At 37.8% G+C, this 24,782-nt stretch overlaps 1 protein-coding gene across 15 annotated transcripts in view; it reads left to right on the top strand.

Moving 5' to 3' along the window:
• Window positions 1-24,782, top strand: part of LOC126868435 (uncharacterized) — a 272,162-nt gene that overhangs the window by 121,809 nt on the left and 125,571 nt on the right. For all 15 annotated transcript variants that reach the window (XM_050623870.1, XM_050623866.1, XM_050623869.1 and 12 more), the window contains exon 5: window positions 11,057-11,173. In XM_050623870.1, coding sequence (XP_050479827.1) covers window positions 11,057-11,173 — 117 coding nt within the window. The remainder of the gene's footprint in view (window positions 1-11,056; window positions 11,174-24,782) is intronic.

Raw genomic sequence — 24,782 nt, 5'->3', positions numbered from 1 at the left:
TGTCATCTCGTAACGTTACCGAAAGCGGAGTTTTCGAGAACTGGCCGTGGCACGAGACGAATTTCAGATGCCAAAAGCATACACGGAAGATTGACGCGTTCCTGACAAGCTTTACTCGTCGAAAACCACTAAATAAGGCACTCTAAAGCGCAAACGAAAATTTTGGAATTACGTTACGACCGTTCTGTTACTACGGCGTTATGGGCGTGGAATGATCAAGCAGTTAAATTGGTCGAATAAAGATTTCTCTTTGAGTCTATCTTTCGAGTTTCCTTCTACGATTTTTCTCTGATTCTAGTTATTCTCGTTTTTTTTTGTAGATCTTATTGTCGTTCTACAACATAAGGAAAGATTTGTTTCTGATTTCCTCGCGCGGAAAATCAGATACATATCGTCGGCTGTAATTCCTGCTTAGAAAAATCTTTTCTGCTTTTAAATTCCAGAGAATTTGATACTATTTCTTTATGGAAATTACCGAGAAGTTATTGCATTGCAGTAAAGAAGGATGTATAATTACATTGTTATATGTATATACGAGCTTTTAGATGTTTAGTCTACAATTTTTCATTCGCTTGTAGAAAGTCTACTCTTCACAGTTTATTCACCGGTTCGACAACCTCGCGAAGATTTCCAATGCATCGTAAAGTAGTCTAGGTGAAAATGTTTACAAAAACAGGGGAATGAAAGTTCGCGAGTTTCTTCTTCGAGCTAAGTGTTTTCATAAAACAGTTAAAGACCCGTACTTTTATTATCTTATTATACAGGAGCAGCGATTCTTATTTAAGTTTCACAGGTAAAACATCTGCCCCAGGCTTCTCAGGATTGCTTCGACCGGTTTGAATAATTTCGCCCCGTTCCACTGTCGGACTGTTTCCTGTCGAACTACTCGATGAAAAAACGACGCAATCGAAATTTCCACCATTTGTCTGATTTCTTTATGAAAGCAATTATCGACGAGTAGTGAAATCATAATGAAAAAGATATTAATTATTATCCTAATAATAGCGAATTTAAATAAAACATGCGTTTATACCACTGGAATCCTTTTTCCACTGGAATCCTGGAATTCATTTTCAATGAAGTACGAATAGTTTCGATAGATTCCGTCGAAGTCTTCGTTAACTAACTAATTAATAGGTCATCGTCATTAACGATTAATTTGATAGACACGTTTGAAATGTTTCATGAAGAGAAGAAAGGGGAGATGGGAGGAAACTGTGGAAGAGAAGGAAGGAAGGAAGGAAGGATAGAAGGGAAGGGAAGTCATTAGGAGTAATACTTGTGTTTCTGCTAATTCCTAGGTTCAAGCAGAGATGATCTAAGGGCTACTACAAACATACAATTTTTAATAAATTTTTAAGTACTAAAACGCTTAAAATTTTAGTCAATTAGGTTGCCTACGATTAATAACTGTTGCAAATATTACAATAAATATCATACTTGATAATACGATTTCTTTTCTACACAATTATCTGTGTCATTGAACGATGGCACGATAAATTCCAAAACTTTTATATCTCGGCTTATCTGAAAGTGTCGTACTTGTTAGGAAGATGTAGCACAATTTTATACTAGGGCCACACGATAGCGTTCGCGAGTACCAAAAGTCTTTCTGATGGCTATACTTAAACCATAAAGAAAATTTGTTTCTTAGCGTCATGAAAATTTCGATATCTCTGTCACTGTAATGATATAAAACTTATCTGAGAAATTAATACAACCCTTGCACATTGACAAAAATCATGCATACTCGTATATTCGTGTATATATTCTCCGAAATATTTCTAAAAATCAGAAATAACTATTGCTTAGAAAACGTCAAATCAAATTGAATGCAATCTACAGCCAGTCGCTTCTCCCGAGACGATGGACATTCGAAAGTAAAGAGCAAGCAAAACACAAGAAAACAAAGGCTATCAGGCTCGTCACCAGACCTCTCCAGGGGCACATCGGTCCGCATTTAAATTTACAATCCGCTCTCGGCGCAATTCCATTCGAACACCCCTGATAAATTGATTTGCAGTATAACTTTGGCTTTGACACGGCACCAGATAACTCTCCCGCGCGAAGGAACAGCATGAACGTAAGAAACCTTGGATATCGACGCTTCAGACCACGGGGGAGTGAAATGTAAAATACGAGACGATCGCAGAAACAGAAAAAGGAACACGTAGGGAGGAAGAAGAAGAGATGGCAGTGTAGATAAGCGATTTCCAGTTGACTGACTGACATCGGTTGCTTACCCTTGCCTCGGGCCAACCTTCTCGCCGTTCTCTTTGCTTCTCTCGACTCGGTCCTATACGTGCAATAGTACGGACGCTTCTTCCATGTCTCCACGTTCGCAGACACGCGCAAGAACCGCTGAATGTACAAACGTAGCGTGCACAGTACAGCTACGATTCCGTTTTCCGCTTGGAGATTCGGCCACGATTAAGCCGCTTCGCGACAAGACGCACCAAATTGCACGGTATTTCGAAGAGGCGGTTCTACTATATTCGTGCGATATTCCTCTCTTCCATGCAGCGCTCCTCGTCAAACGGAACCATCTCGGTTAGAGAAGATTACGACATTTACCACTGTGAAACTGCAACTTCTTTAAGACCAATTACCTGGTCGTAAGCACCGCTGGTTATCTCGTTATTTCATTTCTCCTCTTGGTATCTTACAGTATTCGGTGTATCAAAGGGTCGGAGCATTTCGAAAGACTTTGAGTAGTTGTGTGTGAGAATAAGTTCGGTTAGGTTCGTGTATTTTACAGCGTGATACGAGGTATTTACAATTTTCGATTCATTTGAATCGAGAAAGTATTTGTTTTTCACGCTGTCCTCTCTAAGAGGTTTATAAAAAAAGTTCCAAGGATAGGGTTGTATTTTTTTCATTATCATTTGTGCTTCTATCTTGATCCTAAAGCTGAGGTTTGTACGAGATTTAAAGAAAACATGGAAATTTTTCTCGTGTCTTTGATTTATGTATTAAAGTTGTATAAAGAATCTATTTTTTAATTCATTTTTTTGTATACTGACAAAATAATATTTAAATTATTTCAAGAAACTTTTATGCATCATTGCGCTGCTTTGGTTCTTAGTATAAATATCGATACCTAGAATTATAAAAGAAACTTTTACTCGACTTTTAAAGAGATTTTCCACCAGTTTCGAAAATACCGCGGTAGAACATCGATCCTATTTAATTCGAGGTATCGTAGCGTCAATTTTCAACAACACGAAATCCGAATTCGCTATCTCACGGACGTGGAACAGTGTCCACGAGTTGGCTGAATCGTGCTGGCGCCAACGGTGCGATTACAAGGGACTCGCGGGGACAAGAGCTTCCAAATTGCGGCAGAGCGTTTCGCAACTTCGCTTGAAAGCACACGACGATATCCTCGAGGGAACCGAGTACGTGAAACACCGCATCCTCAAGAAATCTCCGCTGCCTTATCCAAAACGTGCTACTTTCTCTTACGCGCGACCATCAATACAGGAAATTTTTAACGTTTAATTAATTTAATTTAAATCCATCGCCATAACGAGCACGTAAATTATGCTGGTGCTATCAACCACGTTTCGTTTCTATTCTATACGAGTTTTTCATAGTGTTTCAACATCTGATTCTCCAAACTAACTGGTTTGTGATGGGTGAAGGGAAATAATCTTCAATAATATGAAATTATAAAATTATTTAATGTAAATAAATTTAGACGTAAAGCATAAAAGATAGGATACAATGGGATACAGAGATGGATACACAGGATACAATGCACTTTACAAATAATTATTTATTTTCTGATTATGTAAATATACTTGTAGAAAATTCCAAAGGAAAATTCACATATGTATAAGATAGGTCAATACGCTTATAATATTTTAACACGTTTATTATTATCTTTCGATAGTCATCATACTTGGTGTTGATCTCCGTGGTTGATCGAACGTCGCGATCGCTCGGGTTTTATTGCAATTTGCACGTGGTATGTCGACTAAATAAAAACTTGAACGTTTGCTAAAGACACAAGATAACAAGTAAACTAACGAAGACGAGATCTAATTAGAGACAATAATCAGCTGTTAGCCGTGCTATGGACTGTGCGGTGATTGACAACTAAGAAGGATAACTAGCAGCTACCAAAGGCGATTAACAAGTCAGTATCTATTTCTAAGAGGCAACCAATTTTGCAGTCACCATCCTCCAATGGGTTTGTAGCGAGATATACTCTACTCTTGAGCGAGGCTAGAGAAGCTAGTCGCTGGTAGACAGCGGTTTGACAACGAAATGATCCAGTCAGATCAAAGCTCGACATCTCAAAGTACCGAGAATCATTAGGCCCGGTACCGAGTATCTGGACGTGGGAAGATGCTTTGAAATATGACTTTATAATATTCTTTCAGCAAGGAAACGAACAATGACCGACCTCTAAGAGGACGAATTTTTACCAAGTGCCGTATGCCGGCTGCAAGCTGGTCTGCTAAAGAAATTTGTTGAATAGCGCACTAAAATATGTACGATGCTTCGCTGTATCATAAAATTATCGCGTAGCCTTTTATGACACTTGGAATTGATACAGAGGAAAAATTTAAGAAAGTAGTTCGGAGTCGTTTTTAGTTAAATTAGCGCCATCGCTTATTAGCATTTTTTAAAGTTACGATACCTCGTGATAATTTTTTAGCTGTTTTGTGAATGTTAAAATCGATGCTTTGAAACCTCAATATGGTAGAAAAATATTTAATCTTCGAATATATTTGTAATTGATTCAACGTGAAATCACTGAATTAATTTCTCTATTTAATACAATATAGAAGCGCCGATCGCAGATTTATTTTGAACTAACAGTAGTATTTGTATCAACTTCGCTAAGAATAAAAAGATATATCAATGTAGTACGAACAGTTCTTCGTAAATTCCACCGAGGATCCATCTTCCGTGAGCGATTCACCTTTGTTCTTGGAACACGTTACGATATCGATTCGTTGCACGGAAATTTCATTCCGGCGGATCCTCGTTTAATTATCCGCGCCCGATGGTAATCGAAAGCAAGCGAAACAAATATTGCATTCTTTCGAAAACATCGAGGTACAGGGGAACACAACACACGGTGTCGCATGTACGGGAAATCGAATGGACTTTTCGGCCGCGGGTTAACTTCGTTTGATGGACGACGGTGTACAGAGGGAAACGAGCAACGAAACAAAAGTATACACGCGAAAAAGGTACAGAAATAGAGGAAAAGACTGCACGACCGTACAAATCTGGGAGAATCGCGGGAAATACATAAAAGCATCCAATTTCCTGTGGATACCTCGTCGAATTTGACCAGAACGCCCAGTCTTGTCCTATCTTTCATCGTTGTTACGCTTTTGTTGACGAGAAAGGAGAGGACGAAGCAGAGGTCTCCGCTTTTATCGTCTACTCGCACGATGCCAAATAATGCTGAAGTGCTGCTGCTAAAGTGAATTACAAGTCACGCGATGCTCGTGTCGCCCGCGAAGAAGAAAGCAGATAATTTCCGCCTTTCGATTTCCCAGACTATCCCAGCGAATTTATCAATTACGTGTGTCATCCCGTCGGTTGCGATCACGTTTCGTAGTTTCACGTTTCGCCTTAGATCTGGCAGCCACTTTCTGCTGTATCATCCTTTGTATCTTCTTTTTTATCTTCTTAGGTTGTCTTCGTCATTACCCGTGGCAATTTCGATCGTTCGAGCAAGACGCGAGCTATTCCAATTCGATGATTTTGGAGCTGAGATTTTTGGTTCTAAATGGATCGTAATAACCATCGACGTGGAAAAGTTTCTTCAAAAAAAGAACAAGTGCGGGAAACGTACATAGGAGAACTATGTCGTCGTCACGATCACATCCAATATTTTAATATTCAGAAACAGATAGAGATTCTTCTATTACAGTTTACATACGTCACTTTTCCTTTGAACTCGCTTCAGATACGAAATGTTTGAAGGTGCGATCTCTTCGCACCAGGGATTCTACGTAGTAATAGAATTTTCAAAAGTTGTTTCGAAAGAAAAGGACAAATAAAGACTGCGGTAAGTCTCGAATCTTCGTAAAGTTTTTAGTTTCCAAAAAGTAGTAGTCAACGAAAAAGATGGTTAATCTGCAAGTCAATTGAAACTCGGTCTCTCGAACGTCCGTCTTTTAAGTATCCCCAGTGTCTTTCCTTCTTCATTATTATTCTCTTACCCGCAAGAATGTTCGACCTTTTTATTTCATCGTGAATGGTTATTCTCGAGTATCGAGGAGGCTGGGACGATGGTGAAAAGAGATGGCGACCGTTCGTTTCTATCGAACAGCTCGCAGCAAACAATATCGAGTCCTTTAAAAGGAAGAGATAAAAAGGCGCGAGATAATGAAGTGGCGTAGGCGAAAAATTTATTCGGTTGACCGTCGTTCCGCTGAAAAATCGCGGATAAAAATGAAATGTAATTATTTCCGTTTTCCAACTCATTCGTGCGAGCATTTTCGTCTTCAATAAAACGGAAGCTTTCTTTCGGGAACCTCTGAAATTCCCATCCCCCTCCCCCCACCACTTTTATTGTGCAGCCCGATAAAACATTTGAAAAGGTCCCTATCCAAAATGGTACGTGAAACGCGCAATTAACGCGCAATTACCAGGCCGTGTAGTCGGCCAGTGCGTAATTGCATTCACTCCCAGTGTAGCCTTTAAAACAGCTTATTTATGAGCCCTCATTTATGGACTCTCATTTTACAACGATTCACGCGCCTATAGTTCCGGTAAATCGATAGACATTAAGCAGCCACCATAAAATCAACGATAGCTTATGATTGGTGTAACAGTTCGTGGAGCAATCGATAAAACACGAATAATGCTTAATAGGTACAATAAAAATCTTGCTCTTATCTGCTTCTGAATATTGTTCCAATGTTTTTGCGTTTTTTAGTTGTGTTATTCGCGAAGAACGAGTAGATAGATTGCGCGAGTGGCAAGGATTAATCATATCCTAGCTACATTTTTATCGGATAATGGCAACGAAATAAAAAACGTTTGTGAAACTTCGAATATTTCGACGAAATAACAGTAGTTTTCAAAAAATCGACGCGCTCAATACGATTGTCAACGCGATACTTTTTACTAATTAATTAGCGCACCAATAATTTCCATTCGATCGTCTGGAAATTCGCTTGACATGCGCCGATTCGAAATGAAACCGTCAATCATGGTAATGGAATAATTCAATACTTTTCGCCAGTGTCAAAGATAAATAAATAACGTAAAGTAATTATAAATTACAACGAACGATTTATCAACTCTGAATTGGTATCGTCGAATCGTAGACGACTTGCTGCAATTTTAAAATATTTTGTTTCAATTTTTATTCTGTATTTTACGTGATAAAATCATCGGCGTTATTTATTGGATAAAATATGGAAAAGAAATTAATATTCAGTAACTTTTATTTCCAATTATTTCCAATAATTTACATTGAAGCGCTTAATACACTTAATATTTAATAAACAGAAGAAAGAACATACAGGATACAGAATTGGTAAAAATTTCGATGTATCAATTAGATTCTTCCAATTCCGTGGAAGCAATAGCAAACAAAGGAGAGACAGAGGTGGAAATTCAACCGAGTTTAATAGACAGTCCCGGGTCGAACCGAGCGCGACCCGCAGCGACATCAATAACGTTAATTAACATATCAACGAGACAATCCCGGAGATGCGTTTCCCGGTGGTAATGCCTTTACTGGGATCATTCCATGTATCTGAGCTGGCTCATTCAAATCTTGATACAACCCCGCTCGTACGTGTACGTGTAGAGTCCCGTTCTATTGTCGCATCAAGGGTCGGATACGTGACCCCATAGTTCACCATTGTATCGTATACGTATGGTTTTGAATTAATTGCCACATAGCATCGACAAGCCGCGGATTCGATTTCTCGTTCCTCGAGCTGTATCGATGAACGCATTTCCACGATGCCACGCATATTTTCCAACGTTGTTAATCCTCGGCCAGATAAAACTTTTGATCAAAGTTACGAGGCTGCGTGCCAGATAAGCGACTTTTCGTCGATCGATACCCGGAAACATTGTTTCTTTTTCCTTTTGGCTTGGTTTCACATCCACGTAAACAAGTTATAAATAGCGTATTTTCAGGTATCGTTAGATACTTTATACACTTTGAATTTAGGTGTTGACTTTGGGTATTTTTAATGTTCTCATTTTACACTTTAGGTTACTGTAAATATTTTGATTCTTGTTAATAATGTTTACAGTTTAGTTTGATTGAAAATAGAATAGCGCGATAGAGAAGTTTATTTGAAATCGAATGATCGTAATGCTAGTGACATTTTGTATGGATATCGTGAGAAATGGCAAGTCTTTACGTACGTAGATGTCTCTGGTAGAAATATCATTTCTGTCGATATTCAAATAAGGGAAAAAATTACTTGCCCAATATACAGATTGGGCGTGTAGCATATTCAAGAAAAACCAGTCGATTGGAAAGCGAGTAATCACTTGCAACAAGTTTTCGGAAAGATGGAGACGAGAGAGAGAAAGAGAGAGTCAAATAGTTGAAGTTTAGAGAGTTAGGGAGTTCGTTAAAGAATCTCCAGAATTTATGCAAGTTTATAGCGGTGTATCGGAGTTAATAAGTATTAAGTGAAGTTGCCGTTAATCAAGAAACTTTCTCGCACTATGTACACAAACATTCCTACAGTGCCCGCAATTTCTTCTTCTCCCGTTCTTTTCTTCAAACTTGAAAAAACTTTCTATCCTCCGGTTCGCCATTCTTCTTCCCTCTTTAATTTCCTGCTTGGAACTTTGGTTATTTAAAGAAGCCATCCAAGCAGTTCGAACGTCATCTATTTCACCACGCGAAACGTTCGAGAATCCAGTGAAATGCATCCTGCTCAACCACTCGCAACACGATTACATTTCTGAATAATTGCAAAGAAAAATTATGTAAGACGTTCTGAGCAATCATGTAAATGCAGAATCGATTCCCGTTATTTCTTTGTCGTTTCGTCTCAATGTACCAACTAACTAACCGATGGCACTGCGGCTGTAGGCTGGCGAGTCTTCAAAAGAATTCATTTCCATAATTATCTTAATTCTATTGAGGGTCAGAAGTGTCTGCGGCTGTCATTTGGGTTTTCCTTTACCGTGATCTTGTCCAGAAACGGAAGCAATTATCAGATTGCCTTTCCTTGTGAATTTCATCTGCAGGTATCATCGCGAATAATTTTTTATGATAAAAATAACACAGCCCAATTAACTCTGCGACAATGTTTTCATTAATTAACACCAAACTCTGGTAAATAACTCGCACGAAACTGGAACTCCCTCGCCGGGTCCTTTCAACGTCGCGTCGTCGTCTTCGGAGAGTTCTGAACCAGGTTACGTTATTCTTCCTGTTCCATCGGAGAAATTAGCTTTCCAGATATTTGTAAGACTGTACTAAATGGAATTAAGATTTACCTTTTCGTCAGAACTTTTATAAAATTCGATGGATATTTCTCCCACGTTTTTTCCGGAAGCCTTTAAGAAATCTGTAAATACTGATCTTTTAATCATCAATAAATATTCAAAGACGTGGATAACTTTTCCTCAAAAGGTCTCGTTTCGAAAAATATATCAGACAAACTCTCTGCGAGAGATAATCCATATTTATATTTATTCTAATCATTCACTTTCCTGGAAACTTTTATAAAATCGCTGAAATTATTCTTGGGTTCTTAAGCTTACCTTACGAACTCGAACCAAGGAAACTGCGTAAATTGTAAATCGTAGCGGCTGAAGATTTTCCGTGATCCTGACAGATAATAATCAACGAACCGCGTTAAGGGCCATTTCCCTTTTACAAGGGGAAAAGCGGAATTGCGAATCGAATTGAATCAGTACGATTCCATTCCAGTTGCGTGTTACGCATTGCGTAACTGCTCCAATCCACAGACGTTTACAATTGCAATCTTCACGAAAGGGAAAACGAATCCTTTGAAGTTGTCCGTAATAGAAGCGCAATTCTGAACGACGAATGCAGCCGACGGTAGTTGTTTCGTCGTGATACGTGTAAAGTAACTATACTAAGAATATTTTTCTTTGTGATTCGCTTATTGATCGTAGCTTTTAACTGACTTTGTCTGCAGAAGAAAATAAATTAAGGGAAAATCGTAATGTATCGATGCTTTCGATAATAAGATTTTTATTTTTATAATTTTACTGCGACCTCTTTTACGTATACGTGTGCCTTAAGAAACAAAATATTCAGTATTCACCGCATTCGTTTATTTATTTTTTTTTAAACACGCGGATAGTAATGTATAAACGAAAAGATAAAGGAGTCGAGGGACCAATAACGCGTTCATGTCTCGTACAATAACACAGACGATCGTCAATATCATATGCTACAACTAGGATCAATCAGTATCGAGCACCATAGTCGCGCATGATTGGTATCGACTCGTACAAGCTAAGGACTATTACTGTCCATTCTACTGATCTCAAACTTGCCAATACCATGTGGATACATCTCGTGGCTATTAAGTTTCGTGATTCGACACTTGTCTACCAAAATCTATGACACGGGCATTTAAACTTCCCTCGAAAAACGATCCACTTCTCCGCGCGATACTTTTCAATTGCAAATCGACTATTTCATGGCGTATGTGAGACAGCTTTCCAGTAACAAATTTCACTTCTACACTCTGTAACTTAATTAAAATCGACGTGCACGTTTCACACTATCACGACGAAGGGAAATATCAAGTGGGAATTGTCAATATCAAAATTAATCGAGAAGCTTTCCGAAAGGTGGGCTTATAGATCTATTTGTATTCATTTTATAAATTTAAAGAAGCCAATGTTCTTTAGGAGTCGTGATAATTGTTATTCAAACACATCTGATATTAACAAATTAGAGTTAAAACTTCCAATTCGATTGACTCTATTCACGATTTTGTCGTATCAATTTTTTTACAGAAAGTATCTCGGTTGGTCTCAACGTCGAGATAAGATAGCGTTTAATCGGAATGGAATAAGACTAACAGTTACTTACGTATGAATCGTCTTTTCGTTACAGATGCGAGGGTGGTTGGCTTCAACTGGAAGGTGGTGGTCGGGTTTGTGGCCCCAATGAACGTTTCGATCGACCTGTTGTGCTGTTCTCCGATAGATCAGTTCCCATCCTCCATATGCAGTGAGTACATGATACCAATTACATATTCATTACATATATCGAGTTACCGTTTCACTCGCATGTTTATTTTATTTATTGTGTTTATTTTAATCGGATCTCTTTCGTTTTGCTCGCCCCTCGGTGCAGTTCGATACATCGAATCGGTGAAGGTGGAACTGGATTCCTATATGGTTTACGTTAAAATTAACACATTAACGAAAAATCTGTTTTTAATTAAGCATATTTTGCTTTATTTAATTTATTCAACATCGACAATACACATTGTTTTCCCGGATTACGGAATATGAACATTTGCAGAAACCTTTATTACATCTTGTTTGCGATGTATTATTAACGAATTCATTAATTTCATAATTAACTATTATCAAAGTACACAGAATATCGTATGATTAAAAACGAAGGAAAACAATGGAAGTAGTATTTATAGCGAAACAGGAATTTATTTCTAAAAAAGTTAATGGGAAGACAGTATAAGAAACTGAAGGGGATAGGTGGTTGCAATCACGACACGATTTGCGTTACTTACAAACCCCCCCAAGTGTAATGGAAAAGTGCAATCGGAATGAATTGCTGCTTTACAAAATCGATTTAACATCGTTGTGCGAATTACCGTGGACGCGAGGACCGACAACGATACAACGAAAGAGATAGAATTCTGGTTCCATTACGAAATAGGAACACGTTCTTGGCTAAGTGCTTCTTATTACTCCTACTCGAGCATCGTTTCACTTAGCCGAACGAACAACGAAAGTGTTCGCGTATCGAATTTTACCCTTACACACCTTTGGCTTTTAACCGTAACGAAAAACAAATTTTCTTATACATCGAAATGTATTTCTTAATTTTTATGAGAAATTTTGTATACGATACATGTTTCAATGTACGGTTGTTTGAACGTGGCGAAAAGAAATTGTCTCTGTACGAAGGGAATTAAAGAAAGAAGAGAGGCATTCGTTGAATATACTTCTCGATGAAAGGAGGCCCTCTAGTAATTAATTGGGTCTTTTTCCCTTTGTCCACCATTCACGCGACGTTATCCGGCGTTTTTACGTGCCTTCATTTAAATGCAAATTAATTTGCTTTCTCAACGAAACGAAACGGCTTCCCCATCGTCGACTGTTTCCAGGCCGCGATTACTTTTCGTTAGAAAGATCGTGTCGGGCGTTAAACTTCCTCCTCGATCGTCGTTAATTGCGTCCTCGTAACGCGATTAATACTCCAGGTCAGCCGGACCACCTTGCATCCTTCGTCCCAGCTAGAAGTCGTTAAGAATGGATAATATTTAATTGACAGTGTAAGCTATTTCCTGGTGTGACTTAATTAATTAAGGTAGCAGACGAGGACAAAAGTAGAAACTCTTAAGAGCTTGTGAATTTTTGTCAGACGTTTCCGCCGTAATGTTTCTTTATTTAATACATTCTTTTTTAAATACATCCTTTGTACTTCAATTATATTTAGACATAATTTGAAGAGTACAATCAAATATAACAGCTTGAGTAATTACGAAATAATTAATCGAAACTTTACTCTTCTAAAAGATTCGTCCAGAAAAGTACACAATGTTTATTATTCAACCTGTTATTACAAATAATCTAATTTCAAATATTCGGTGATTTAACTTGCTCTTAAATAGTTCGTCTTCGTAATTCAGTGTATTTTTCTACAACAATAACGAAGATGCAAATCTGATCAAACAATGTCAATGATGCTCCTCTTGGATTTTCCTAGGGAAAGAAATTTCGGAATTTGAATAATTGATTAACAAATTAGATCATAGAAGAAAAGTAAACTAACTATATCAAGACCAATATGCGTCAACGAACCTGCTCCTTAATTGACGAGAAAGCAGAAATCGCAAGAGATCCCGCCATATCCTTGGAAAACGCTTTTCCTTACGGTGAGCTTATTAAATATTTATGGCAGAATCACCATCTGCGATATATACGCGTTCGTCGAACGTTGTCGTATACATAAAGTATCAGCGTTTTCACTACGCATCTTATATACGCTATGTCTTGTTCAAAGATGCTTCGTCGACCCTCGTGATTCTTCCTCCACGCTCAAAGGACCTTCGACGATTTTCATAGTTCCTGAAGAACGCTTTTCTATCGTTCAACTTTCGTTTAGTTATTGTTTAAACGAGATTCCAGAAATTCTATAGATCGTTCTTTCGCAACTTCGTTAACTGGAATCACGTTAATACTGTTATGAAATTTTCTTCTTCTGCAAAATTAAATCTTAATCCTTGAATGTGTGTTTTCACCAGTGTTCTATCGAGAAATCAGTTTATCTTGTTATGAATATTTATACTGCTGCTGTCGTAGTAAGTTCTTGCTTCTGATAATATCAGGTTAGAACTTTAGAAGCAATTCTTTTAGAGCATTGAAAGATCATGCAGTTTTTCAACTACGTTCGATAATGGTATGAATTTCATTACTAGTCGAAGACAGTTCCATGAAATGAGAAAACTGTAACAAAAGAACAGATCCATTATCTTAATGATCCAATGAATAATTTTTATACCAATGTTCATTAGCTTAATACACAGGCTGTTCGTGTGATTATTAGTCAGCTTTTTTGTCATAAGTGGTATATCTACGGAAAAAATAGAAACAGAAAAAGTTTTACCATTTTTTCTACCCGACACAATAGCACATTCCATATTCGCAACATTAAAAAAAAAAAAATGAAGGTAAAATTTTTTATTCGCAATATTTAACAAAAAATAACGAGACTGTTCTTTCATTTTTTTAATGGAACGTATACTTTTGTATCGGTAAAAACGACTGTCAATATGAATTTAATCATAACAACAGCATCCTTCAAATAGCTGTTGATCGAGGGCCAAAAATGAAAAAGGTAATATGAATATTTTGTATTATTGCATTTCCACCTTAAACCATCGAGAGCTAGCGATTTCTATTGTCAATTTCAAAGTCGATGAGGATCACGACATTGATTTCGATTGCTCATTTTCATCTTCACCGCGGATTCGTGGTCATCCGTCGTGTCACAGTCACCGCGTTTCCGGTCTAATCGCGAGGATTGGCAATTTTACAGGCAAACTAACAATCCGCGGGGCGATTCCGCCATAACGCGTTCTCAAAATAAATAAATCGACTTGATTGCGCGTATAATCGATCTCGGTTTTGCGGTCGTTCGACGTTCATAGAACGGTTCATCAATTTCATAAATTGTCGCGTGATCAGTCGGCGGGATCTGCAATAATCGAACTAGCTGTGGAACAAGTTTGTTTCCGTCGAGCGTATTGCGGTGCCGTTAATTGGAAAGTAGAGAATCAGCTGATTAACTCTTTAGTTTGCCAACCATAATTATTTCGCGCAAATTAATCCTGATATATACGGATTCAAAATAGTGGAAATAATATTTTCCTTTCAATCGAGATCTATAGTAATCGAAGCGTTAGAAATTGTACATTGAAATTCGAAAATATAAAACAAATTTCTTTTTCTTAATCCGCGATAGTCAAAAATCAATGTTTTAGAAATTACGTATCGAAATTATGGGCTTCCGGAATATTAAATTGTACAATTTTACTGTTAAGCGCCACCTCTAATAATGAAAATTGGGAGATTTAGAAATGTGTAAACATTCTAGAACTTTAATTTATTCTATACTGTACCATTTTCTTTTGAGCGTAATCTGCAGCATTTGAAATTAAAAGTTTCATAAGCTATACGTGCGGAGATTCTAGAACATCAGAATTTCTAATTGTGACTTCTACGATTTCAAGAACATATATTCTAAATAAGGAATATGTACGTAATTAACAATTACGATCGCAGTGAATGTTAATCAAGTACAATCCCCTCTATGTAAAATCAGAACTGGTTTTTGCAACGCGCGCCAGGGCTGTGAGCCACGCTTTGTTCTCGACTCAGCGTTATTATTTAAGCGGTTGAAGCGACGGTAATAAGGAGCAGCTGTTGTCGAAATAAAGTGTTTCGCGGGAAAGAGACGAATCTAGCGCGTTTACGAGACTCGATGAACGTCGCGTGAATTTCGCTTACAGGATGCTCGAGGTTCTGGCAGAGGAAAAAGAAAGGGGGTGAATCGCTTTTGACCCCAAAATGTCTTCTATGCTATTACCAGCCACTTTCATGGGAGCGATTCGCCGATGGTGTTCAGCGACTGGTCTGCTCGATGAAATTTATATAAGTTACGAAAGTCGAGTGTAATGTGGTAAACTGGCGGCGCGCGACTGGCATAAATGTGCCACGGCATGATTTATGGCATCTAACTTCCGCACCTTAACTTCCACGATCTTGCTGTCTTTCTGCGAAATCGCGGAAGAAGGTATCGGCGACGGTCTTTAATTTACTAGCCAACCATTCGACTGGTTCCAGAAACTTTCCCGAAAACTGAAAGTCGCGACCCTAAAATATCAGTGGATTATCCTGGAAGTTTCGGTGACTTTATTGAAATTATATTCTTGATTAAAACAAGCAACCGTCAGTGTGTTTGTACGTGACACTTTGGTCAACTTTGCACGTAAGTTACACTGGGTTAATTGAAAGCCGCTAGATATTGTTTTAAGGTTATTTCAAAGTCAACAGGAGTCGTTTCGAAGTTGCTTTATGATCATTCCAAGGTCATCTTGAACCTTACGATAGTTTTAACAAGACTAGGCGATATAAACGAGTGAATATTATCGAGAAATGAATTGCCGCACAAAGCCAAAATTATCGATTGAAATCCAATGGAACGTCATAATTGCACGAGTTTCAAAAGTAATAGGAGCATTAATGGGCCGATTAGCAATGCGAATTTACTCGGGAACTGCAAATTGCGCGATTTAACGAGCATCTCCGTAATTTGCCTGTCGCGATTTAAAATTCAAAAGGCACGCTCACGTTCGATATTGTACATATGCATTACTCTTCGTTCTTTCATCAAAGGCGTACGACTCCCATACGTGATGTTATAATAAAAAAAAATTCCAGCCGCTCGTTTCCATAAACGTTCCGAAGGTCTGTTAGTTCCCTGTGCGATTCCGTTGAGTCGAAACGAATTATTCCACTCGCAACGTGTTCGCTGTGGCTCTTTCAAAAACTGATGTTTTTTTAAATTCAGCGCGCATAATGCAACCAAAACGTATAAGAGTAATAAAGAAATGTTGCAATTGGAATTAGCGAAATGGAGAAAGTTCAAAGACGCTAAAAATAATAACATTTTTCTTCCCTCCCAGTAATGAACGTATCTTATCGTATGTTTCGATACACATGATTTTTTATAAAATTTCCGCGTGAAATTTGAACGTCCCTTGCCAATTTTTCCACCGCACGTTTGATAGAAACTTTTACAAGATTAAAAATTATTAACATTTACATAGTTTTCTTCTTGGAAAGACCCGAAAGATCTAAAATTCTTCAAACGACGTATGTAATTCTAAGATGATCCTAAGACTAATGGTTTAAAAACTTTGAAAATGTCAGTTAAAAGATAGCGATAGTTTCTTGAATTCGTTGTGAAATTTCGTAACTTGTAAAATCTAAAATGTAGCTGCTGATTACGTAACCAAAGAGCCCGAACATACCGTTCGTTACCAGCGAAGTTAGTTTGATTCGATTTTCCAAGAGCGTTCTACATACGACGAGAAAAAAGTTAAGTGGATGTTGAAGGGGAGCGAGAGAGGGCGCGTTGGCAGGCACGAAAGCGGAATTCCATGAAACGAAATCGTTGTCTACGAGTAAGTTTATGTCGAACGGTTATAGAGTTAAGGAACAATAAACTAAGCGTAGCGAACACGAATTTCCAGTTTGGATTTGGAACGTTTCTAATTTATATCGTAATTCGTCTCAAATACCATTGTTTCAATTCCACTGCATTTCCATTATCATAAAAGCGATTTCAAATATTTGTATCGAGGCATCTATCGATTTCTACGTAAATAGAGGAACGAGCCAATCGGATAATCGATATTAATAACGATTCGACTCGACACATACAGATTGGAAAGTATATCGAGGAAAGAAATAAATTTCCAATTTGAACTGATTGAGGTTTTCCTGGATCGCGAATACCGATGCTTTCGGTTTTCGGTTCGTTTCACGTTGCTACGCGGACTCGTTTAACTTCCGCAAACTTCAATGCCCGCAATAAGATCGATATCTCGACAAAAGACGTTATCTCGACATTAGACGAATCAAAAGATGACGAGGGAAGAAAAGAGATATACAGGAGGCTTCCCACCATTCAAGTCCACCGTCGCTTCGGCATCAACTTCTCTCTCGGTGGATGAAACTTGCACGCCCGTAAAAAGCGTTCTCGTGAAAAACGACGTATGTATCGGGTTTACTGGGGAACGACGTCGAGGATTCCATGCGATTGTGCTCACAAAGAGGAATTCGAGAAACGCGGGTAGTTGTGAGTGGCTAGATCAATGGGAATAGGTTTGCATTTGTACTTTATCCCTATCTGTAAGAACTTTCAAGAGAGAGTAACGATAGGTGTTCAGAAAAAGTAAAAACAGTCTTGAAAAATGAATTAATTTATCGTTCAATTGAAATGTAATCGTTGAAGCAAAAAATTGTAACAATTTTAATTGAAGCGGTGCGATGAAAATAAATTCGTACGATATTTTTATAAAATTTCGGCATTGATTTTTGTCATTTTTGTAAGGTAAAAGATCTGACACGTCTCTGATGGGTTTAATAATTCCATTGTTAAATAAATTAAATCTCTATCTATTATCTCCACTAAATGGTGATAAAACAGCATTTTTAATCATACTGGCGACTCTATTCATCGGATTTCATATAGATTAAGCTTACCACGGTATTTTTATAAAAGCGCTTAACACAGAAATTGGCTGCAAACATCGCCTGCGATATTCATCCAAGATAACCATATTTCACGATCCTTCTTTCGTTCATTAAGCGACGCTTTATTAAAATATCGTCATTCGTTAAAAGCTCGTGGTAATTTTGCAAGGGAGTAAACCAAGACGAGGATGGCTTAAGAATAAATGAAGCTACGAGAGTAGCCAAAAGGAGCGACGAGTTACGTTAAAGATCCTAAAAAGAGGTGAGACAGGGAGAGAGAGAGACCCACGTTTTGTAGAGAAAATGCGGCAAGCTCGAAGTAACGAAACCGTATCTCGTCTCGGTGGAAAATGAAACTCGAGCACGGAAGAACTAGTGGCGAAACAGAAGGAAAGAGGTGGAAAAGAAAAAGCTGGTTGGAGATTCCTGTCGAATTGTGATGTCGGTTTTGCGCGTGAAAACCACTTCCGCTGCTTTTCGACCTCCCTTTTTTCGAGAGGCGCGCTGATTGGATGGATGCGGGTTGGTGCCACGTCTGCATCTTTTCGATTCGCGAATCGGCGAATTTGTCGCGCAACGAAATTGCCGGACCGGCGACAACCGACGGAACGACCGAACCAAAGAAACGAACCGGAATTCAATCCATTATGTTCCATCGTCGCGTCTCGATCCAATACGAGAACATACTTGCATCGAACTTGCTTCCGACCCTCCAACTGAATGACGGCGCGACTCGAAAGTCTTTCCTACTATCTTCAGTGCTTTTAATTGGAATGACGGTGCACGGCTAGCTTTTCGGATATTTTATTGGATAAACGAGTTTTTGCAGAAATACAATTTACACAACAGCGTCCTAATGTATCTCGATAAACTGCTATATTTTGGAAAAAAAGCACAATTCGAAAAATATATTTTATCCTTGAATGCCATTGTATTTATTAAAACACTTCTATAACAATCAGGTGCAAGTTTATTAAAGTATTTTCTATGTCTACAAAAATTGCATATTATGAAAATGAAATTTATAGAGCCTGATAAAAGGACACTTCGTTGGAAAATAAGAATATGTAGAAATACTTTCTGTAGTCACTGTAGAATTATACCGCTACGAGAATACAATTCTTACTTTCTGTAACTTTCCTCAATTTTATACGAATTTTTTCAAATGTCGTAAAGAGAGAAAATCTCCAAGGAACTAGCGCACGAACGTTGATGCACTTTTAAAGAGAAAACGATGCATCCTTCCGAAGAGTGCTATCAAGAAGGAAAGGAGTCAAGCTACCCAATCTACCCTAATCACTATTTCATTGCACCCGATCTGACACTAAGCGTATCTCTGTAACAAAACCGCGCTCGTTCGATCCACTTCGTACGCATGCTCTAGTCATCTTCCTAGTTTGAAACCCTGTAAGCTCAACGCTAACCAGAAAAGATCTACCATTCGCCGTTTCGATAAGGGGATTCCAACTTTCCTAACTCCGTTCTGTTCGCCTAACATCCAATCGCTTGGAACGTGGAAGTCAGCCGTGTCATCTCACCCTTCGTATCTTGAAATCGTCTTAGGCCCCGTGCAGACGAATATCTTTGCAATTTCACGGATATTCAGGGATTTATATTTCCAATGGTTCGGTATATACGAGCATACGATCCTGTTATCGGAAATTATAGAAATTCCAAATCGACCAGTTAACGGCAATTAACATTACACCAGGTCTACGAAAGCGAATTATTTTGCTACTTTTAAGTTCGACAATTTCAATGCGCGTTCTTAGTTGTATCGTCTACTGTCATTTATCGCTTGGATAGCGCCCCAATTTTCAAGTATTAACAGAGCATTTCAGCTTTCTTTTAAATTAAAATTCATGCGAACATTCTTCTACGTATCTAACTGACCAATTGCGAGAAGAGTCCAATCCATCCTAATTACTATTTCATTGTTTCTCGATAGAAATTAATGTATCATAAAAACAAGTAACTACCAATAATTATGCAATTATACAAAGTCCTAAAGAATTGAGAATTGAACAGTTAACAAAACGATTTTTACTCATCTATCGTTAGACATATCACAAGACGAATAAAGTTAAGAGAACGGATCTCAATCTGCCTTAATCGTGACAGAGAAATTAGATTTCCTGTTGTTTGATTAATCACGCTTCTATCCTATTTCAATGGCGATCCGGATGGAGACGAGCACGATGAAACGAGAAGGAAAGCGAATCGAGCGATCTGTCTGGTACTCGAAGACGCGTTTCTTCTTTCAGCAGATAGAAAGATATAGGTAGAATACATTTTTCGAGATAATTTCCTGTCAGAAGACCCGTGGGAAGGACGTGCTCATCGGGCAGTCTGGAATAAGGTCGAAATACGATGATAGCAGAATCGAGGGCGATCTAGAGTTCAAGTCGACTCACGAGGAGAGCTTTCTTAGCGAATAGAATGCTCTGCAGGCTCGCGATTTATTCGACGCCACCTGACGAATATTTTATTAACCAATTAGAACGATTTATGAACGGATGGAGAGAGATTCCAGGACGATAAGATTTTGCCAAATTCCGGCTGGAAATTTACTGGATTACGAGGAAACGGGGTCTGGATAATTCGGATAGAATTTTGTAATTTCATAATAAGGGTGAAATATTCTTCTAATTCGACGTTACTTACGTTACTCGCAGTTACTTACGTTAAGAGGTTTGAAGTATATGGATCGAATCACAATTTCGAGATATAAAAATCGTGGAATTTGTACGGAAAATATAGCTATACAATTGAAGATGAAAGGATATTCCAACTTTTACATACAATATATAACAAGGTTCGATTTTGTATAAACAGGATTCGTCACGTTTGATGTATTCTTAGTAACAAAAGTGTTTTCGATGATTCTTTGCTACCAATGTATAAATCTAAAAATTCTTATTCATCGTTAGCGTTCAATTCAAAGGGTTTTACTTAACTGTGAAAGAAAACTTACAGTTGGCTATAGCTTTTTACAATTACGTATTTGCAAGCTAGAAACAAATAATAATTATACATGAATTAATTAATAGAATAATGGTACATTAATGAATTACAGTAAAATAACAATCGGCAGATAAAACAAGGGTTATTTAATAGATTGTATTTATACAGTGTCGAAGGAGCTTAACTTCCCAGAACTTTAATCGTGAGAAGATTACACCCCATAAACCTGCCGGAAACACTTGAATCGATTATTTTATAAAACTGTAATTTTCCAAGGAACTATCCCACTCTCTGTGTATCGTCCTTCGGAACCTGAAAGAAGTTGAAGCAGCCTCGGATCAACTTCGTACAAGCTCGTCCGAGAGACTAAGATAAACGCCGGTCCTGGAACTTTTAATGAGCGCGTAACAAAGTTATATACAAGGAATAAAGAGTTGGCAGAAAATCGTGAAGAGTTCGCGATTAAGACCTCGCTCTGTTTGCGTGAACTTTTATCTCCATCGACGCAACTATTACGTGCGTACACGGGCTGACCTGGTTCGAACGCTCGACTATCATTTTATAGCTATATATATAAGCTCGTGAATCGCTTAATTCCACATAGCAGGAATTTTCCATTTTTTTCTGCTACATACATTCTGATACCATACATGTAGATGGAAGATTATATGTGAATTTAATTTAGGAACGGGGACAAGTATACGAATATATGTATATATGTTTTTTCTGAAATTGAAAGGTTTAGAATATACAGTGGCACATTCATAGAATATACAATGATGACAAGTAGCAACACAGAAGAGCTTTTTTTTCATAAAATTTTGTGCTAATTTGTAAAAAAAAGCGGTTCTTTATTTAACACGCTCGTAAAATATAAAAAGTAGAGATTCATATTTTACAGCTACTTTAACACAAGAAATTAAAAGATTTATATCTTAAACTTGGAAGTTGTATTTTACAACGAAATTGAATAAGAAATGAATTTATCTAGAGACTTAAACAAGAATCTGGCATGTGCACGTTACTTTTGTTAACCACTTTGTAATTCTTAAATGGAGCGTAGACATAATTCTTGTTTTCTAAATAAATGGAGGAAACAGAGACTGAAGACGGGACAAAACCCCTAAAGGGGAGTGCTTAATTTCTCCAGAGCTTCTAAAAATAATTTATAGAAACCTAAACCTTGCGCAATAAAAGGAAAGAGAAATATCTTTAAAAACAAAGAGCCAAGACAGAATTCCCGTTCCATGTGATAATTTGCCCCCGTTTCTTCCGCTTGAACACTCGAATCCAGGGTGTTACCATATAAACGACGCGGCGTATAAATAACCGGGTCGACCAATTTCTCAAGCCGCAATCCTTCTAATGCTCGGTTTGGTTGCGCCCGGAAGTGGCTGCATTAGGAAAGCGAGAAACGTTGTAGCGTAACACTTCATTGCGAAAATTACGTGATGCCATTCCCTGCCGTAGCTGCTCTTACTATTCGCGCTAAAACGAAGAAGGAACGAAAAATATGCACCTACCACCTATACAAACGCATACATATATTTACATACGTGTGCAGCGTGTAGCTTCTGTTCAACTGAGATATTTCCGTTACATTTAGAATCATAGATCACAAGTTGTATAGATACGAACATATAATATATCACAAGAGGTAGTGATCTTTTTAGGAACGTGGAAATTTTAGTAACTTGCAGAAACTTCTTAGTTATCACCGTTTTATTAAATAGCGTTCTATATGTTTTTTAATTTTAATGGAAGACTAATTTCAGAGATGTTCAGATTTCAATGATCCATAGTAGATCATTTGTTAATTGTAATACATGTTGCAATCTGTACTGGCTCTTTTTGATAGTTTTTGATGCACAGATACCCTGCGTTAGTTACTGTATTATACAATAAAAATTTTAGAATTTGAGATAACTAAAAGGCTAGATCAGAGTAAAACAGTAAAAGCAGAGTTCCAGTTTAAAAAAGAGTACAATTACACTTTGTCTGTAACGTCAATCCGTCATAATTGCTCTTGGTATTTTCTGATATGTAGAGACTGTTAGTTACTGTACTATAAAATAAAAATTTCGGAATTTGATATAACTAGAAGACTAGAGCAGAGTAAAACAGTAAAAGCAGAGTTTCAGTTTAAAAAAGAGTACAATTACATTTTGTCTGTTTGCAACGTCAGTCCGTCATAATTGCTCTTGGTATTTTTTGATATGCAGAGACTGTTAGTTACTGTACTATACAATAAAAATTTCGGAATTTGAGATAACTAAAAGACTAGATCAGAGTAAAACAGTAAAAGCAGAGTTTCAGTTTAAAAACGAGTACAATTACGGTTTGCAAATACGTCAATATATGAAATGCATAAAACTATGCAGTAATTCGTACTATTTAATTTTACCTGAAACTTTCTCCTACGTCTAACGGTCTCGAGAATGCACCTTTTCCAAATTGCACGGCACATCATGTATAAGCTTTTGCACACGACAGATAGAGGAGAAGGCGAGAAAAGATGGTGCAAAGAAAGATAGAAAAGCGAGTAGGGAGAGAGAAGAGGGCATCAAGTGGATCTAGAGTGTGCAAATTACGGGACTATGGCGCTAATGTTAACTACACGTTTTAGTAGCCTTGTTACCAGACCATCCTGATGCAGTCGCTTTCGTTGAGAGAACAGGACGTCGTTAATCGTGCTACTTTTAGATACCATTGTGCAATGTTCTGCGTTTCTTTCGCGCGTTCTCCAGCCTTTGAACGTTACAGCGTTCTCGGAGAAATGGCAGTTTTAACAAAAAAGAGAATAGGGGAAAAAGACAAAAAATAAATTAGAGAAAAATACACGTGACTAACTGGCAGTAGCAAGGTGCTCGTATATCAAAACTGCAACATTATTTTAATTAAAAAGTTTCTCCTTCGAACGTATCAGTTATGGACATTCAACGTCATTTTCGTTACAGCGATCCTTCATTGTAATTTATTTTAGTTTTTACGCAGATTGTAATGTTTGAAGAGGGCGAGAGACAAAGACAGAGAGAGAGGGAGTTGGGCTGTAAGCGGTGATAAATTGAATGGCGGAAGTCAGATGGGACAGAGAGCCGGAAAGAGGGTCGAGACGAATGTGCGACGCGCAAATTACGTGGCTCTGTCACCGATGTTAACGACAGACGTTAGCGGCGTCATTACAGGGTCACTTCGATGCGCCAGCTTTCGCCGGAGGAAACGGAGCGTCGTTAATCGCGCTACGCTTTCTCTTCAACCCCTCTCGCCTCTCTTTCTGTCTCAGGCTAGCTCGTTCATTTTTTTCTCTTCTACTTTCTCTAGATTTACCGTTATACCCTTGAAAATAGCTCTCTCGCGACGCTATGGCACGGCTCTTTGAGTATCACCGCTCTTCCATAGTATTTTACGATCTAGTCATATATGTTATTAAAATTACTTTAGGAGTACTTTCCAGATCGTATTAGAATTTTCATGCACGTCTACATCGAATAAAATTCTTGTACAAAAGCAATGGTGATATGTGAGAATATCGTTCGACATAAAAAAGGTGTTTCCATTTAATCTCAAATATGGGATTTATTATGTGAACATCCTTCAGTCATCAAGGTCTTCTTACACGATTGAAACGACATCATTTGTGAAAGTTTACGAGGCACACGTTATGAAACTAATATTAAATTTAATTATTACATACTTCGTATTCGTATCCAACAAGTTAAGATATTTTCTCTTGTACGACAATGACAAGTTTGCTAATGAAATAAGCAAAGTTGCACAATTAAATTTCACACATTACTAATCGCCCCCTGTCTGATCCGAATCTCTGAAATTATAAATTGGAAATCTACGACATTGTAACT

This window comes from Bombus huntii, chromosome 8 (genome assembly GCF_024542735.1).
Source record: "Bombus huntii isolate Logan2020A chromosome 8, iyBomHunt1.1, whole genome shotgun sequence".
In the NCBI taxonomy this organism is placed as follows: Eukaryota; Metazoa; Arthropoda; class Insecta; order Hymenoptera; family Apidae; genus Bombus; species Bombus huntii.
The sequence above is the reverse complement of the archived record's forward strand: the minus strand, read 5'-3'. Positions and strand labels throughout refer to the sequence as shown.